Genomic DNA, 19,565 nt, shown 5'->3' with positions numbered 1-19,565 from the left:
TTTGCTGCGCTATAGCGCTCCCTTTATTGTTACCTGGCTAGAGGCACACAAACTACACCTACCCACCAGGCTTGTCTCTAGGACTTATGGTCTCTTCTCTACAACACGTTTTTCAGGAGAAAAAGAATAAAGGGCATTTAAAAAGGGCCACTGTCTAAAATCACAATAATGTCCCTGAGGATCAAAATGAGGATAAAGACACCAAGCACTAATACACAAGCACTAAATTTTAACTGAAAAAATTAATTGATGCATCAATCAGTATTTTCAGAATAAAGTCACTTTGCAAAGAGTCAAGATAACGAAATCTATCTTGGTGACCATAACACTATTATTAGTATGCATGCTAAATGTATGCTTCAACTAAATTAAAAAAATTATTAGTAAGTTATATTGCTGAATCCAGCTTGGAATTATGCAATAAGGGGAAAAATCTCTCAGAATGAACTAAACAAAACAAACTGGCAATGCAAGTCTCCCTGTAAAGCCTGCAATATTCATTCAAAAGTCAGAGCTCTCGGGTTAGATTTTTCAGACCATGTCAGATGTCTTTACATATTGACGTGACAAGCACAGTCTCAAAAGAACTGGCTCCATATGGGCTGGTTACTTGAGCAACGTTCGCAGAGGTATTGCGCACAGTGCTGATCTGTACAGTGTATACATTCAGTGAAAGTACAGTGCATGCATTTAGTCAAAGGAAAGAGAAGAATATCCCTGAATATGGAGACATCAGAATAGCAAACCCAATCGTCCTCTGCGGCCTCACCCATCGTCAAAGCAAAGAAACATGGCAAGTTAAAAGAGAAAGCGGCGGAGCTCAATCTAAGAGCAGAATCATCACTGGTTTGGCTTCATCACAAGTTGAGTGACCTGAAGGGACTCAGGAGTAACGCTGTATTGCCATTTTTTATTGCTGGACAGGTAAGTTATGTTGTTCGTTAGCTAATTCCAGCACTGCCGTCTGTCTCCTTTCGTACACCAATATAAAATATACTTGGCTAACATTGACTAAACAGATATTGTACTAAATGAAGGCTTACATAAATAATGGACATGCTACTCAATTAATGCTACCCAGCAGTGGTATAAATAGTAATGTTAATTAGCTATGAGTTATCTGTGGTGAAGCAGGCCCATACCTTTCCTCTCAATTATGAAAAACAGCAATTTAGATTAAGCCGCTCAGAGAAGGGGGCCGCAGCACAACACACATTACAAAGTGTTCTTACGCACGTTTTGTGCAGTTACATTTCTACCAGATAGGTCACAAATTCCCAAAATTTGCCAAAAAGTGCAGCTTCAAGCACAGTTTAAAGCAGAAACAGGAAAAAACATTCTTAATGTGTTGATCATGTGACGCTGCATGCAGCAAGCAGCAGCAGCGGTCACATGCACGCATGAAGAAAAACGTGGTACCGCATCCCAACAGACCACTGCAGTGTTGAAAATGTGCCACCACAACAGCCCTATACACACAATGGATAAACTTGTTTTGTTTTGCACAATTTTTTGGACTGAATCGTCAAACAGGATTAAATCCATGTTAGGCCAAAGACAACAGCGATTAGTTCAATAAGATTATTTTTAAAATTGTGTGAACAAATATACTTACTGACTGATGTTAGCAACAGTGTCCATCCAGCTCCGCACACGGACCTTGTTCCGGACGTTGGGAGGGTTGCTGAACTCATGAATAAATGCAATGTGGTATGGGTAAGGACCACTGAACAGCTTTCTCTCCAGAGCCAATGAGTCAATCTGGAGAACATAAGCCATAATTACATAAGTTCAGACACTGCAACACCAACAGTTTAAGCTCTCAGTGAAAAAAATACTGTTAAATAACTAAAATATAACTGTTAAAGCACTGTATGAGAAACATAATTCTTACAAGGCTCTCCATAACAAAACTAGAGAAAGACCAAACACAACTTTTAATGAGAACAAACTCTGCATGTTTTTCTTTGGAAAATCAGTGGATCCTGACCTGCTGCATAGGACGCATGTAGACAATGCGATTTCTCTCAGGGGGTATGCGTAAAACCTGGTCTAGAACTTGTTCCATGTCCAACTTCTTGCACTGAGCATAATCAAAGCGATTCACAATGGGAGCACTCTCCACCTTTAGGTACTTCAGCACCCGGCAGCGAGTGGCTGGATAAATGGCAGAAACAATACCACATCAAAAGTTATGCTTCAGCCAAAATTCGGATTTACCCCAAACAAGCACAACAAGGCTCATATGATGGAAGACAAGTAACGGAAGCTAATAGCCATCAGTTTAGCATTGTACAAACTGATGTTGCATGGTGTTTTTACAAGCAAAAACAAAGTTAGTGTCCAGAGAAATGGTATTAAACAATCTGCTAAGGTACCTAAGACTTCTGCACAGTACTGTATACACAGAGCTGGAGGAACTTATTAGGTTTCCTACACCAAATAATATAGCTATAGCACTCAAGTCCAGGCTCAAGACCTTTTGTCACCTTGGACGCTGTATTATTTGCACTCGGACTTGTCATGGTCTCAGGGTCTGTCTGCGTCCAGCAAGATGCCATTATGTATTGAGATAAATAAAGGGTTTTTTTTGTTGATAACTATGACCCCATTTACACCTGGTCATTTCATATGACTAGTAGTCGGATTGTATCCTGACAAGATTTCATACATTTACACTTTGTAGTCAAATGTGTCTCCCATTACTCGAACTGAAATCCTAATTCTGTGTGGGACAGAGTACGCAAATCCGCTTGTTATATGGCAAGCAATTACCAATTGTTTAATAAGTTGTCTACAGTTTATTTTGCATAGTGTTTCTCCATACTGCTATTAAGCATTTCATTTCATCTGGTCCCCAACCATGTGCATTCTCCATGTTTATCTTCCTCACAGACACGGATGGTGGTGCCCAGTGACGTACTGCATGGGGAGCAGTTTCAGTTGTCCTAAGAGGGGTTTTGGTTGTCGAAAGTGTCTTGGAGAGATGGATGCATTTACAGTGCTATAATGTGTAGTCTCAGACTACCTCCTGAAGCTGTTTGAGAGATCAGATTTGTATGTTTTAAATGTGTCTTGGGTACCTTTACACTTAAATTTTATGTGCCTTGGCCTTATCCAGATATAATCCTGATACTCAAGACGCATGAAGTGACCAGGTATAAATGGGTTCTATAAGGTTAATAATAATTCTTTATTTAATAAGCAATTCCATACCTCAGTTTAATGATTTATTACCAAAGCAGACTGATTCATATTGTGTATAAACCCATACCACATTTTAGCTCGAAAGTAAAAGAGGAGAACCTTTGCTGTAATTTTTCCAGTAAGTTGTATTAGAAGATGAAGACTAATTAAGGCTTGGTCCTCAAGGGGACTCATTTTTTGGATTTTAGTCTTAAACTAGTCTAGCTTTCTTTAGGTGTCAGAATTGACTCGGTCTCCTTCTCTATTGGATTATGTCTTGACTTCGACTCAGCCCCCTTTATACTTGTTCTTGACTCTGTCTCAACTAGCCATGGTCTCAGACTTGTCTTGGACTCAAAGGTGGTCTTGACTACAGCCCTACTGCATAACATCATACTAGCTAATAAAAATGCAACAAAAAATTTTAAATTGGTCACCTTAAAGCCTAAATTTGTCTGCATATTTGTCCATTTTGATAAATAACAGTAGGCCACAAAATGTAAAAAGCCAAAAAAAGGATGTCCCCTAGAGATTACTTAATGACTTGACACAATTTGAGGCAAGTGCATGATGATTTAGTTTGCAAAAATAATGGCTATAACTTTCCATCGCTTGTTCACTAAATTACCCTTGTAGACCCAGCACACAACTAATAAAAAATTCTGACACCTCACACAACTACAGTGAGGTAATGAGAAAACTGTGCAAAATTTAATTTTTGGCCATGTGGCTTTGAACCACTGCTTACCATGAACAAACATCATTTTAGGGCAGTCCTTCAGCACCAGGTCTGTGATGCCACAGTTTGTGAGTGTAATTCCCACTAGGTTTTTGGATTTTAGCGCAAGCACCTTGAAACAAAAAAGTTAATTAAGCTTTTAAGTAAAATAAAAGCTATAGTTTCTGTAGCGTTTGTGCAGTGAGCCCACCTGTACATGGTCATCCTCGGTCACTGGGTCACTTGTGCTAGTGGACTTATCTGCTGTGCGTTTCCGTTTCACTGCAACCCGTGGCTTACTTTTGGAAAGCTCTGCATGGAAAGGTGGTGAATACACCAGTCATACTTTATAATGCATTGTTAATGTTTTTTATCCATCTTTCAGTACATTTAGTAAATCACGAACACAAACTGTGTAGCAACAGCTGAGCTATTGTCTCTGACTTCAACAAAAGATGCACTACAACCATTAAAGGTGCACTTTGTAGAACTACAAAGTGCATCTTTATAGTAAGTGGAGCTGATAAAATGGACAAAAACAGTAGATACAAGGTAGGTGGTTGGTTGGTGCAAATACGTTTTTTGTATTAAAATGCTTATACTAAATTTGATGCCTGCAACATGTTCTAAAAAAGTTGGGACATTGTACCACCTTTCCTTTTAACAGCATTCAGTGTTAAAAGTGCATGCATGGCGTAGACCAAGAGAACAGTATAGGCCTAGGGTGTAAATCTTTGAGCAAACAGAAACCAATTCAAGATTCATTGGTTTTCAATTAGATTCAAAAGCAAAAGCAAGTTTTGCTATGTATGAGTCATGTTTACACAAAAGTAAAATATAAAAAGGCATAAACTAAATGCTTTATATACAATAATCCACATCAAAGGTTGTTCTCATTATTTTAAACTGCTTTCTGCTGTTTGATGTTATGATTCTCCTGTCCTTACCTGACTCTGACACAAGGGGGACAGAGCACTGCCTGCTGCAAGCACGGGTGACCGGCCGTCTGGAAAACATGTCCCTTGACATTCTTTGTGGAGGCATCACTTCACCTTGAAGGCCTGAAGAATTTTCTCTACACCCCTCAGTGGAGCTCAGACTGCTATTGGGAGCAGTGTTGTGCCTGATCTCTGACTTTTCTGTCTGGGCTGTCTGCTCAGGGTAATGGCAGGCTGATCTGCTGCTTTCTCCATCGGATGGATGGCTGAGGGTGGTGCGACTGCTTCTCTGAGAGCCTGAGTGAGACCTGCTGCATGTGCAACATGTCCTCATTGTGCCTTCCTGCCGACCTTCTGAGCCTCCTCGTCTCTCTGGGTTTATTGACTCCTCTCTCCAGCGGATTGAGCACACACACCCACCAGTGGCGTGGCCAGCAGCCCCACTATTTCTGTCTCTACTACTATCTGCTGTTTCACTGGCTGCTTTCATGTCTGCTTTGATCTGCTCACTAGTTACCTGGCAGCCTTTCTCACAGCTGGGACACTGAGCCCCCCGTCGACGAAGTGGGGTTTTCCCTTTGCCTGTTAAAATAGAAAATTACTTGGAACAGTGACAGTCTCACATTTGTATTGTTTTTAACTGGATCACTGATACAATTACCTGTTGTAACTGATTCTTCTTCAGTACCACTTTTTTTCTGCCTGTCTCTCTCAGGGAACTGCTGGGAATGAAATGCTCCCTGGATCCTGACTGGACCCTCCTCATCCTCACTGTCAGAATCAGACACAACAACAGGAATTTTCTTCATGGTGGGCTGCACGCCACTGGGTCCTGGAAGAAAAAAATCACAAGTTAAGCAACAACAGATCATTTTAAACATGAAGCAACAATGGTCATTTTGGTCATTTTAGGTTCCATACCTGCTTGCTCTTCATCTTCTTCCCCTGGATTTGGTGCCTGACAGACCAGTGCCTGCTCCTCTGGACTGGCAGCCATTGCCTGTGGCTCAGGCTCAATATTCTCCACTGCCATGCCATCTACATCAGGAATCTCTGCATAAAATACACACACCAGTTTAAGACTTCCTTTGTAAAAGCATGTTGCGACTTTTACAACAATTAAAAGAACAGCATACCCTCAACTCTGTGGGGTGGCATATCAACATCATTGTCACGATCATGCGGAGGAATATTGGCATCATTGTTCTGGTGATTGTTATTGTTGTCATTGTCGTTGTTAGGATTCTGGTTACTAACCAGAGCAGAGGATACGCCAATACCGGTGCCCGCACTCAGACCAACACGAGCACAACCCTGAAGAAGATAAACTTTTATTCACAGTGTACAATTTACAATCATGACGGCATGTTATAATATGCAAGTATCGGTAAACAGACACTGACTGCATATGCAGCATCTTTTGCACTGATCTTACATTTAGTTATTTTGCACAGGACTTTCACAGGCTTTACCAGGAAAATGTGGTTTACGCAAGCGAGAATCTGTCTTAGTACTGGTTTTGGAATTATAAGCAAGTACACATGGATCTAAATTAAGGTAAGTAAACATGCTAAGCTTACCTTGGGGGGCTCACGGAACATCTGGTCTAAGGAGATGAACTCCAGACTGGGCAGCATTTCAATAAATTGGCTGAAGGACTCAAGTTTAACTGCATGACAGCGCACTAGTGTAAGATCCACCAATCTGCTCCAGCGAGAATGATCTAAAAGAATAACAATTTTAGTTAATAAACTTACATGCAAATGGGCACTGAGAAGACATCAGTTTAAAAATCAAATGCAATCCAATGTGTAAACAGCAACCTTTTACCACTCTAAATTAAATTACGGTTCAGTATGAAGAAACATGAAGGGATTGTCAAGCTATTAGACATGATCATTATATACGCAGTGCAGCCTGTAAAAAAAATTAGAGCGGTAGAGAAGGCCTCTAGGCAACAGGTTCCCAATCCTGGTCCTGGAGAACTCCCTGCCGTGCACATTACTGTGTTTCCCCTGCAGTAATACATTCACTTCAACTCAGAAAGAACTTGTTAATTATCTGAATAGCTGGATCAGGTGTGTTAGAGCAGAGAAAACATTAAACACGCCAGGAAGGGGGTACTCCAGGGCCAACGTTGGCAACCCTTACTCTAGGTACCTGTTGATTTAATTTCGAATAGGATGCCAAGATGCAATATATAAACAAATTTTTACGCATACAGATTTATGATTTCAAAACATGTTCATCTTCACAAGCAACAATAGCTTAGTTGAAATTGATTACAGTCTGCGCATACGTTAGCTCCATTTCCAAAAAATTAGGGACGCTGAGCAAAGAGTAAATAAAAACCGAATACAATGATGTGCAAATCATTTAAACCCTTTATGTAATTGAAAAAAGGCAACATATCAAACACTGATATGAGAAAATTAATTGTTTTTTGAAAAATACATGCCCATTTTGAATTTGATGGCAACAACAGGTTTTTTAAAAAGTTGCTGCGTCACTGTGCTGCGTCACCTCTTCTTATAAAAACACTCTGTAAGCAGTTGGGAACTAAGGAGACCAACTGCTGTAGTTTTGAAAGTGAATTGTGCAGCGCCCCTTTGGTTCAACTCTGCTATAGACGCGAATGATGTGTCTTCGTACCAAAGAACGATGACACGTCACAGTATGCAAATCAGTCAACCAACGTTACCGCCCCCTGACGACTCCCTACTCGTGCCGCACTCATAAACATGAAAGCATAGGAATCTAGAGCGAAAAGGTTCAGGAAAGGTTAATGTTACATGGCCATTGTTACTGACTGTGTCAACATTTCGTTGTACAGCCTTTCTTGAACTTTTTTTCGCTTTTCGTAGTTTCCATGTTGCTTCCCGCTGACTTCTGTTTAGTGAGAGAGCGCGGGGGAATGTAAATTTGAGGGGGAACTGAATCGGATATAACACCGGTTGCAGAACGAATTTTTGTTGAAATGGCTCTTCTTAAAATTTGGGCTGCCAACCTCTGGTGTAGACAGAGTAGAATGCACAAATCACAGGCTGCAATGTTTAAATAAAAAGAATTTAATTTAGATTGATTTTTTAATTTACTTGATTAGAGGAAAATAGATTTAGTTTTGTTATATTGTATTGCTGCTACTTTGCACATCCTTGACAGGAAAAAGACATTGGAGCATTATCTATATTTTGTATTAGCAGGAAAGCTCAAAGTTAAATGTCTCTTTGGCAAGAGATCACAACTCAATCTACAAGATAAAATATAAACATAGGCTCTTAAGTCTTTCTCTGGCAAGGTGGCACAGAAAAACTAAATTTGAACTATTATCACTGTGCTATAGAATAGAAAAATGAATTAATACCTGTGATCCAGTTGTTTGGGTTGTGAAGATGCGGGCAGTTATAGATTACTAGATATTTGATGGAAGTAAACACTTCATTAACAGTCTTCATTCCAATGTCAGTGATGATTCCTGGATTCTCTATTACGTCAGCAAGACCATATTTCACTAACTCGGTATGACTCAATTTACCTATGAAACAAAAAATCAAATAAGAGGCTGATTTTGACAGAATTGTCTGCAATAACATTGTGTTCTGTCTTGTTATACAAGCAGTGATTTTAACTATCCAAGAATCATACAATATGCATTAATTTAAAACAAGTTTATGTGTAACAATTCAAAATACAGTTACTGAGATCATTATCATCTCTATATTGTGAAGGAGAAAAAAGTGTGCTGCTTTCCCAGGTCTGGGCACAGTCCCAAACAGTCTTTTCATGAGACGAAGGGTCAACAACTTTATACACTTCTGAAGCCCAGGGACTATGATCTTTATTGCATTAATAGCTGTTACTGTAGACTGAAAAAGTAGGAACACATGCCGTGTCTTCCCTTTTTACACATGAGGAAAATTAGCTATTGCAATCAAAATTGTCTTTAGCACAACCTTTGAAAAAGTACTCACCAGAAGATGAAGATGGAAAGATGTGACAATAACATTTCAAATCATGTTGTTTTCAAAGCATTATAAAAGATACAAATAAAATTTTGTAGCTTTTTCACATGAAGACATTTTACAACGTACCACTTTTGGCAAACTTGATTAAATTAAACAGAAAAAAAGTAATTGTGGCATGTGTAAAAGTTTCGACAACCTATTAAGTTAGCACTTAGTAAGAAGTCAGATGACAGACAAAGATATCACAACTTGCAAGCATTTTTGGTAGCCAGTCTGGAGTATTTTGTTTTAGAAATTTTTACCCACTCTTCTTTGCTGAACGCTTCTAGTTCTGTGATATTCTTGGGCTGTCTTGCATACATACCATGTTGTGAGATCTACCCCTACCCACAGATTTTCAATGATGTTTAAGTCACAGGACTGTGAGGGCAAAAACGTCTGCCTGTGTTTCTTGTGCCACTGGCTGCCACCTAACCCCAGAGAATAATTCAGGGGTTCTCAACCTTTTCCACCCCAAAGCCCACCTGTTTGTAACTGTGAAGCATAGGGGCCCACAAAAGTTTACTTTTCCCTAATTGCTCACACTAAAAACCTGTGAATTAGCACCTGAAAAGATCATATCATTGATTTTCTCTCACAGGGGTAACTTTTAGGTCTCTTTAGTTCTGAGGATTTTAGCGGCTCATTTGAAATAAACCACACTCCACTCACTGGGCTTCTGGATCAGCGTCATTACAACCAACAATAATAATAATAATAATGATCCTTACATGATGTCTGCTTCTTTAACAGTAGTTTATCAAGCTGGAGAATGCCTTTATAACCTTCAGGCTGGACTCCAACACGTTACTAAATAAGCTCCAACTGGTCCAGAATGCAGCTGCTAGAGTCCTTACAATTGTATAAATCATTAAATGGCCTGACCCCACAGTATCTTAGTAAATAATTCAGTCATATACACTCCACTCACAAAATAACGGGTTGCTGACAGTTCCTAGAATTAGAAAAGCATAGCAGGTGGTCAAGCATTGTCCTACATAGCCCCGAAATTGTGGAATGATCTCCCGACCTCTGTTTGGGACTCAGGCACACACTCTACATTTAAAACTAGACTCAAAACTGCTCTATTGCACTATTGCTCTCTAACATCTCTCCATAAATGGACTTAACTTACAAATTGTTTGCCTCTCTCTTGCTCTCTCTCTCCTTATATCTTCTCTATGAGCTGATTACTGTCCCTGCTTGATCCTGATGGATAATTCTGGAACATCAAGGAGATACCAGCATCACAGGATTGTTCTCCAGCAGTTACAAGCACTAAATCTTATGACAAGATGCAATATTAACCTGTCAGTCCTACCTATAAGTCTCTCTCGCTCTCTCTCGCTCTCTCTCGCTCTCCAAAATCTCTCTCTCTCCCTTTATTTGAACCCCTGAAGGACATTTGCCTGGGAGCCTACATGGGAGCCACCAGAGCTGCTAAAGTCACCAGAGCTCCATCTCCGTTGGCTGATCTGCACCGTTTTGACCACCATGGAGCTTCACTGGTTACATCAGCAAGCGCATTGATGATGTTACTGTCTCCAAACTCATCATCACACACCCCAACCAGAAGCCACAGATGACTGCAGAGGTGCACATGCTGCTGAGAACCCGTGATAAGGCCTTCAAGTGAGGGGATAAGACAGGTCTCAGAACAGCAAGCCACACGACGCATGTGGCAGGGAATCCAGGCCATTACCAATTACAAGACATCTCCACCTGCTTGTGACAGTGATACCTCCCTTCCAGATGCGCTAAATAACTTCTATGCTTGATTTGAAGCACAGAACTGCACGAGGGCGAGGAAGACCACACCTCCTCCAAATGAACCTGGTCTCTCAACACCATCTCCATAGCCAAGAGAGCCCAGCAGCGCCTCTACTTCCTGCAGAGGCTGAAGAAAGCTCATCCTCACCATGTTCTACAGGGGGACTGTGGAGAGCATCTTGAGCAGCTGCATCATCATCTGGTTTGGGAATTGTAATGCCTCTGACCGCAAGACCTTACAGCGAATAGACATCTGAGAAGATCATCGGGGTCTCTCTCCCCTCCATCATGGACAATTACACCACACGCTGCATCCGCAAAGCCACCAACATTGTGGACGACCCCATCCATCCCTTACACTGACTTTTTTCCTCTGCTGCCCTCTGGCAGAAGGTACCGGAGCATCTGTGAAATCACTGCCAGACTCCGCAACAGCTTTGTTCCACAAGCAATCAGGTTCACAAGGACTGAACTGAAAACCACCTCACATTTTTGATGCTCTACTTGCACTGGAACATTGCTGCTAATACTGTGTTACTGTGTTCTACTCAAGTACTGTATATTTCTACCTCAGTAACTGCTGTGCTCACGTATGTCATAATCTGACTGCGTATACCCATATATCACAGCATGTTAAATATCTATGCACCTTATCCTCACTACCTAATGTTCAGAAATGAGGGCTGTGTCGGCGCTGGACTCTCCTGTCTGTTTACCGTGTCTGTCTGTTTTATTTATTATACTTATTGTATTGTTTCCAGTTTAATGTTCTGCACACTTACGTCTGCACGTTTGCACTTTGTCTGTACTGTCCATTTTGTTCCATGTTGCACCTTGTTCCTGGAGGAACATAATTTTGCTCCACTGTGTACTAGTACATGGACGGAATGACAATAAAAGCCCCTTGACTTGACTTGACACTGTACAATGCTGCGTAAATCTCTCCTCAATGCTGCTGCTGCATAAACTCAAACTATTTAATTAACCATTGCTCCACCTGTTTTTCCCCATTTTGTATTCTAATATTTTATACTAATAAGTCCTGGAGGTAGTGCAGAAACCTAACATATAATATATAACCAAAAATTAAGTACAGGTGCATATAAACAGTTTATTATTAATTTTTATTTGTAAATTATCTCAGTTATTAAAGGTTAAAAGTTTTTCCACACCAATTGCAAGGGCTTAAGGGTCTCAACAAGCAGCACACTGTGCCATAATCAAAAGAAATTCCAGAAGAAATGAGATTGTTTACTGAAATAAATAAGTCTGAAAAGAGGTACAAAGCTATTTCAAAGGTTGAGAGCCATTCTCCAAATGGGGAAAATTTGGAACAGTTGTGAATCTTCCCAGAAGAGACCAGCCTACAGAAATCCACCAAGAGCACAGCAACCACTCATCCAAGAAGTCACAAAAGAACCCAGACAAACATCTAAGAAACTGCAGACCTTGCTAGCCTCAGATAAGGTCAGTTTCCTTGATTTCACATTTCTGACAATTATGACAAACAGCAAAGTAAAAGCAGAATCTCTTGGTTTCACATCAAATAAAAGACATTCAACGACTTCTTGGATTAGCTGGCTTCCATGATTCTCCAAGCATTCAGCCCTTCTGTACGCACTTAAGATAAAAGGAGCTACGTGAGAATTTACATGAGTGCCAAAATAAGATTGAAGATGTTAAGGATGCATTAGAAAGTGCTGCAGCACCAGCACAAGAGACCACTACAAAGGAATATGGGTTATAGCTGTTGCACAAAGCCAAGGGAGCTCCCTCCAAAGTCAGAAAAAGACTATCTGGCTAGTATGTCATCCCAAGCCATCCTTCCCTCCAGATGAGCAATACCTCTTCAGAGATCGGTTTAAGCTCAGGTGTCGAAAAGGCCAGTGTAATGTGGTGTGAACATGCTTGTCCCATGGTGTGGCAGACAGTAAAGTGACTGCAAATATTGCAAGCCAATGCCTCACTGGAGCTGCGAGGAAATATGAAAAGGCCAGAATGATGATTTAGCATTACTGCCCTTATAAGGCAACTGAAAAGTCTGTCCAGAATTCAAATCACACTTGCTTTATTACTTATTGTGGCTTTTTTATACTGCAGCATGCCTACGCCACAGAATGGACGGATCTCAGTTAATAATTCCAGCAGCTCTTGCAGTCCTATGAAAACTTTCCTCTTGCAATCCTGGAAATGAAAACTTTCCAGAGGCTGTTGAATATAGAGAACTGGAAATCACAGTGATAACTGATATTATTGTTCACTGTAATATCAGTGACTATTAATCACAATCAAGCAGCAAAAGCCAAGAATATCTAAAATACTGGTCAGTCTGACAAGTAGTAGAGCACATTCATTCGTTGGGGATGATGAACTTGATGGGGCCTTTTCCCAATAGCAATAGTCACTTTTGATTACCACAGCAAGTAGATAAAACTGTTCCACACATAAACTGCCACCACTGATGTTGACAAGAGTTAAAACCAATGTTGAGAGGACCCAGGACACACTGAAGAAATATTGCAACCTACAGAAGCTCATCACCAAATAACTTTGGCAATCATGCTAAGAAGAAAAATCACATTACTTGATTAATCCAACTATGTTAGAACTGAAGTGTATACAGTACACCCTTCATTATGTTTTTTCTTTAAATTAATTTTAAATGATCCCCAAGTGCACCTGCACAATTTATACAAAAGGTATAATACTTCCATATACTAGGCTATTTCATACTTACATTGCAGTAAGAATTCATCAACATATCCCAGGTGCAAAGTCTCAAACTGAGGAAACTCAAGTTCAGCCATCTTCAGTGCCGAAAATACCCCATCTTTGGTTAATGAAGGCTGGATTCGAACTTCATGCAGCCTGGAGTACAAAATGAAAATGCCACTGTGAAATTTGCAAAAAGAAAAATTTCTATACTGCAAATACTTCCTTACCTGCGTGCAGCAGTAATGATGAGGTAGCCCAAGTCAACTTCAAGTGCATTCTTACAGGCACCAAATACAATAGTGTGCAAATTACGAAATCCCCCTAGGACATAAATGTACTAGTGTCAAAATATCTTCCATGTTACTATGCAGGATATACAGTACATGTCCAAAAGTCTTGAATCAATGTTTTCAATAATATATACACACACACAATATTATTGCAGATACATGTAAAAATTACACTATGATACTAGGTTTCAATAGGTTGTAAAAATTAAGACATTACCAAAGATCACTGATTACATAATCAATCTGTAAACTGTAAAGCTGCATAGCTTTGAGAATGAACTTGCTATAAAATTACTAACCAGAAAACCTCATATTTGAAAAGTGATCGCCAAACTCAATTTTGTGACAGTATTACTCATAAAAAACAATTACAGTTTATTACTTAAAAATTTTGCTAGATTTTGTCCATTTAACCTTGTTGTCACCAAAATAACTTAAATTGTGCATAAACCATCTGTTTTCATTTTGTTGTCTGGTTTATAACATCTCAATGTACAATATATGTTTTTATTGCTGATGATGGACCCACGGCGGCTTGGGTGTAGTTTGTCCCTGTGGTAGAAGGCTGGTCGCTCCCAGAAAGTACTCTGGTTGCTTACGTAGCCAACACCATTGTTCTCGCACGAGCCTTAGAGCCAACAGTGCTGAACTCCTGAGGGCTTTGAACTGGTTTCTGGAGGTGAAGTCTAGCAGAAGAGGAGTTAATGAAGATCTTCTCTTTCCACTACCACACTGTCGTTCCCAGCCCCGCCCATGAAGTTGGGAAATTCCGGTGTTAGCCATGGACGTACCACACCGTCTGGATGAGTAGAAGTCACCACCGGACTTGTTGGACCTGGAACTGCTGTATACGAGATGTCCTGGGCTGCATCCAAATGTGTTTTACGCTTATGGAACTCAGTTTGCTGTTCCTGGAGAGCCCTGATTTTTCGATCCAGCTGTTGTGGTTCTCTGCTCAGCGTCCAGAGCTCGCGTTCAGCAGCACCCGCCATTTTCTCAGCATCTCAACTAGAAGTAAATAAGAAAACTGTTATAAAAGTGCAGTAATTAATGAAATAGGGTAGAATTCAAATATGCAACGAAAGAAGGTAACTTGAAAGATTAAGAACAGGAGAAAAAAACTAAATAAACAGTGGACAAGCAAACACACAAATGTGCTAAACATGGGATCTGTTTAGTCAGAAATGGCATCAGAGAGTCAGAAATTCAGCCTGAGTCATGTTTTCCAGTGGATGTAATTGTAATTGCACTGTGCCATTATCATTTTGTGTCTCTATATGTAGTGAGGTGTTTGAAGGTGCTTTGTCATGGTCATGGCCAGGTAGAGGAGGCTGTGGCTGTACTTGTAAGTTTGAATCAGTGCAAGGGACAGATACATGCCTTTTAATGCTTTCATTCCAGTCCCTCTTTAGTGGACACCATCAGAAAGGAAAAAAAATTCTCTGAAATTCAGTCCTTTTAGGGTGCAGGTTCTGCCCAGGCACATATTGAGGTTGAGCGGTCAGGAAATCATGCAAGTCATGTGTTTTAAATCAGAGACAGTTGGACTGGGGAGACAGCATGTTAGCAATGATTTGCTGCCTCTATTTTGATAGTGCTGGGCTGCCAGTTTTATCCTCAAAGGGTTAGTGTGGATGCTGGTTTTAGTTCAAAAATATGAGGAGTACAGAATGACTTGTTCAACAAGTGGAATCAGGTGTGTTCCTGCTTGTCTAGCATGACTACTTGCAGCCACGCTGGCCCTTTTTAGTTAAGATTGGACACACCTGCAATAGTAGAATCATCTACCAATAGAGTGCTTGGTACAGAGTTGATGTCAGGCAAGAGTTGGCAGGCCTTGTGTCTTTGCTAGCCCACTAGACTAACCCTTTGAGGATAAAACTGACAGCCCAGCACTATCAGAACAGAGGCAGCAAATCATTGCTAACATGCTGTCTCCCCAGTCCAACTGTCTCTGATTTAAAACTCATGACTTGCATGATTTCCTGACTGCTCAACCTCAATATGTGCCTGGGCAGAACCTGCACCCTAAAAGGACTGAATTTCAGTGTATTTTGGGGGCACAGAGAATTTTTTTTCCTTTCTGATGGTGTCCACTAAAGAGGGACTGGAATGAAAGCATTAAAAGGCATGTATCTGTCCCTTGCACTGATTCAAACTTACAAGTACAGCCATAGCCTCCTCTACCTGGCCATGACCATGACAAAGCACCTTCAAACACCTCACTACATATAGAGACACAAAATGATAATGGCACAGTGCAATTACAATTACATCCACTGGAAAACATGACTCAGGCTGAATTTCTGACTCTCTGATGCCATTTCTGATCCCATGTTTAGCACATTTGTGTGTTTGCTTGTCCACTGTTTATTTAGTTTTTTTTTTCTCCTGTTCTTAATCTTTCAAGTTACCTTCTTTCGTTGCATATTTGAATTCTACCCTATTTCATTAATTACTGCACTTTTATAACAGTTTTCTTATTTACTTCTAGTTGAGATGCTGAGAAAATGGCGGGTGCTGCTGAACGCGAGCTCTGGACGCTGAGCAGAGAACCACAACAGCTGGTTCGAAAAATCAGGGCTCTCCAGGAACAGCAAACTGAGTTCCATAAGCGTAAAACACATTTGGATGCAGCCCAGGACATCTCGTATACAGCAGTTCCAGGTCCAACAAGTCCGGTGGTGACTTCTACTCATCCAGACGGTGTGGTACGTCCATGGCTAACACCGGAATTTCCCAACTTCATGGGCGGGGCTGGGAACGACAGTGTGGTAGTGGAAAGAGAAGATCTTTATTAACTCCTCTTCTGCTAGACTTCACCTCCAGAAACCGGTTCAAAGTCCTCAGGAGTTCAGCACTGTTGGCTCTAAGGATCGTGCGAGAACAATGGTGTTGGCTACATAAGCAACCAGAGTACTTTCTGGGAGCGACCAGCCTTCTACCACAGGGACAAACTACACCCAAGCCGCCGTGGGTCCATCATCCAAGAACATAGAAAAGGTACTACGCCAGGCCTGACTGGACGTAACGGTGAAACAACAGATGGGTAAGCATTATAAACAGCAGCCAGGATGGGACTTTTTATGATATAGACAATACCTCCTCGATTTCTACCGTTCCCTTCTTTCTCTGCTGTCGTAATACTAAAGATTCTGCTAGCTATAAAGAAAGATTTGTTCCAATAACATCAGAGTCATCAAACCCTGTGCAATTAATAAATTAAAAAAAACATGCACGTCAAAACTCCAAGAATTTAATTAATGTACCCTTAAAAAAAGACTAGTCCTCCCTAAACACATAGTGTAGTGGCCAGAAAATTAAAACTTGCTTTACTCAATGAAAGGTCACTGAAGAACATGTCAGATCTAATCTCTGAGATCTTATTAAAAGAGCATAAGAGTGGTTTTATGTTTCTGTCAGAAACATGGCTCAGCAAAAAAAGGCACAGCAACTCCATTTATGTGGGCAGCCCTACCCACAAGCTAGGTCACATCCTGGATCTGGTAATCACTAAATGTTTAAACACAAACATGTCCCCAATCTCTTATGATTTCTCTATTTTCGTTTAAATCAATTTAGAAGTAAGGAAGAAGTGTTACATTGACTCCAAACATGACATTCTCAAAGAGCAGATGTTCAATAGCATGGATCCTTCTGCACTAAATAATTTTAGACCAACTTTAAACCTTACTTTATTAAGTATTAGAAAAAGTTGTTTTCAAACAATTAAATGCATATATGTAAATAACTTTTTTTCTAAGACAAAGGAAAGTTTGGAATTGGTCGAATTAAGTAATTTGTGTTGTCAATAACCTCGGGCTTGGTGCTGATACACAAAATCTTTCAATTCTGGTCTTGTTGGATCTTGGTGTAGCTTTTGATACCGTTGATCACAAGATTTTAATCCACTGTCTTGTATATTGGGTAGGCCTCTCAGGCACAGTTTTAGAAGGGCTTAAATCATATATAGTTACTAGATAGTTCATGATTTCACTGGGAAATCATTTATCCAAAAATGTAACATTTCTTGTGGAGTCCCATAAGGTTTGGTTTTCTCTTTGTACACTACCTCTAGGTGAAGTCATTAAGAAACATAATATCAATTTTCATAGCTAAGCTGACAACATACAAATATACATTTCTACTCCTTCTCATAATCAAGACTGTAGACAGGCTTAGCAGCTGTGTGTCATTTTTCTCACGGATGTCACAAAATTTCCTACAACCAAATCATGAAAAAACTGAAATACTGATTCTTAGTACTGAAACTCAGAGAAAGCTGCTTTATGAGAATCTCGGTTCTTTAGTTTCATATACCAAACTTGGTGTACCAGGAAACCTGTAGCTATTTATCCTTTGAGAAATACTGCTAAAGTTCTGCCTTTTCTATCTCAGAGTGACACAGAAAAACATTCAGAAAAAAACTGCACTGACTATCTGTGTCTTTCAGGACAGATTTTTTTTTACTTTTTTTTTTAAGGACGGGATTTAGGCGTTCCCTGGGACAGAACACAAAATGTACGACACTAAAGTATTTACAACAGGATTCAGTCCTCAAAAAAGCAACCTTGTTTGTTTTACAACTGGATGAGAACACTGTGTTTGGCCTTTTACGATTAAAACTACGGGTGTACTAGCCACAGTATAAGGATCTGTTTTTAAGCTGCTGTTTTCAGACACGTTTTGGGAGATGTTCAATGCATGTTGACAAGAAATCCACATTTTCTGCAAACCTGCTCTCCTGCTCTCTTCCTTGACAAAAGAAAAGATAACCATCACCCTCTAAAAAATAAGGAAAAAAGTGGAGAGGCCTCTTTCAGTTGTTATGCCTCTAAACTGTGGAACTCAATTCCTCCTTTTCTTAGACAGTCAAGCTCAGTGCACACTTTTAAGAAACATTTAAAAATGTATCTCTTTACTCTGCATTAAATTAAAACTATGTCTCTTGGTATTTATCTTTTTAATTTAATCTGTGTCATTTTCTTATGTGATTTTAAATTAAAATTTAAATTACTTCACATAATTTCTTGTATTATCATTAAGCTTTATCACCTGTATGTAAAACACTGATCTTAAGATTATTAATATCATTATTATTATTATTATTATTATTATTACAAGCCTGGTTGTTTACGTCACAAGTAAGCGTTTGGCGTAAATTTATAGGAAACATGCATAGCCTTGTCACAATTGGCACAATGTTCAATTGTTTTGTTTACAGATTCAAAATTCACTGTATTTATTCGTGGCATGTCATGTGATGTGTAGTCCATATTCTGTATCTGACTGAGTACATGATTTGGACATATGAAAGTCGAGGTGGACGTGTCTATATTCGGCACTGGAAAATTGGCACAGAGACTGGCTTTAGTTCTGGTTCAGAGATTATTGCTCTTTCCTCTCAATCAAACACAACCCAAAAAAAAAAACAAAAACAGAAAAATGAAAAATATGGCGAATAGGATATTCTCCTCTAAAATTGCTATTCCAGCAAAGAACAATGCACAACTCTTCAGATCCCGAATCAAGTTTTTCAGAAGACGTGAATGATTTTGATATCATGATGCAGATGATACAGACTGTGTAAAAAAATTACAAAACTGACCTCTTTCTTGCATAGGGTTTGCAAAGTGCTCTTTTGTAACTGTGGACAGAAACTGTCATGAGAACTTTCATAAATAAGCAGTGTTTCATAAAAACACAGAGGGACTCTGTCCAGAAAAAATGGCATAACTTGAAAACAAAAATAAGTAAAAACTACAAAAAATAGATTGTATTTTAGGTTAGTTTTTGTGCAGGTTCTTTTGTTAACTTAAAACTGAAAAAAAGCTTGTTTTTAATACTACTTTGGTTTTACGTGCTAATTCACAAAAATAATGTGTAGAAAATATTTATTAAATAACATTTTATTAGCTAAGGTTGTGTACTGGGAATGTATAAC

The 19,565-nt window shown here is 39.6% G+C and overlaps 1 protein-coding gene across 2 annotated transcripts in view; it reads right to left on the bottom strand.

The window, feature by feature from the left end:
* fbxo38 (F-box protein 38) overlaps positions 1 to 19,565 on the bottom strand; it is a 48,753-nt gene that overhangs the window by 10,219 nt on the left and 18,969 nt on the right. For both annotated transcript variants that reach the window (XR_005007184.1, XM_036569162.1), the window contains exons 7-18: positions 13,559 to 13,652; positions 13,354 to 13,484; positions 8,207 to 8,377; positions 6,423 to 6,565; positions 5,979 to 6,156; positions 5,764 to 5,895; positions 5,504 to 5,674; positions 4,852 to 5,424; positions 4,116 to 4,216; positions 3,935 to 4,037; positions 1,991 to 2,157; positions 1,616 to 1,761 (exon numbers count right to left, since the gene is read on the bottom strand). Coding sequence is in view for 1 of the 2 variants with exons in the window: in XM_036569162.1 (XP_036425055.1) it covers positions 1,616 to 1,761; positions 1,991 to 2,157; positions 3,935 to 4,037; positions 4,116 to 4,216; positions 4,852 to 5,424; positions 5,504 to 5,674; positions 5,764 to 5,895; positions 5,979 to 6,156; positions 6,423 to 6,565; positions 8,207 to 8,377; positions 13,354 to 13,484; positions 13,559 to 13,652 (2,110 nt within the window). In the remaining variant the exon portion in view is untranslated. The remainder of the gene's footprint in view (positions 1 to 1,615; positions 1,762 to 1,990; positions 2,158 to 3,934; positions 4,038 to 4,115; positions 4,217 to 4,851; positions 5,425 to 5,503; positions 5,675 to 5,763; positions 5,896 to 5,978; positions 6,157 to 6,422; positions 6,566 to 8,206; positions 8,378 to 13,353; positions 13,485 to 13,558; positions 13,653 to 19,565) is intronic.

Source organism: Colossoma macropomum, unplaced genomic scaffold, assembly GCF_904425465.1.
Source record: "Colossoma macropomum unplaced genomic scaffold, Colossoma_macropomum, whole genome shotgun sequence".
Taxonomy (NCBI): domain Eukaryota; kingdom Metazoa; phylum Chordata; class Actinopteri; order Characiformes; family Serrasalmidae; genus Colossoma; species Colossoma macropomum.
The sequence above is the reverse complement of the archived record's forward strand: the minus strand, read 5'-3'. Positions and strand labels throughout refer to the sequence as shown.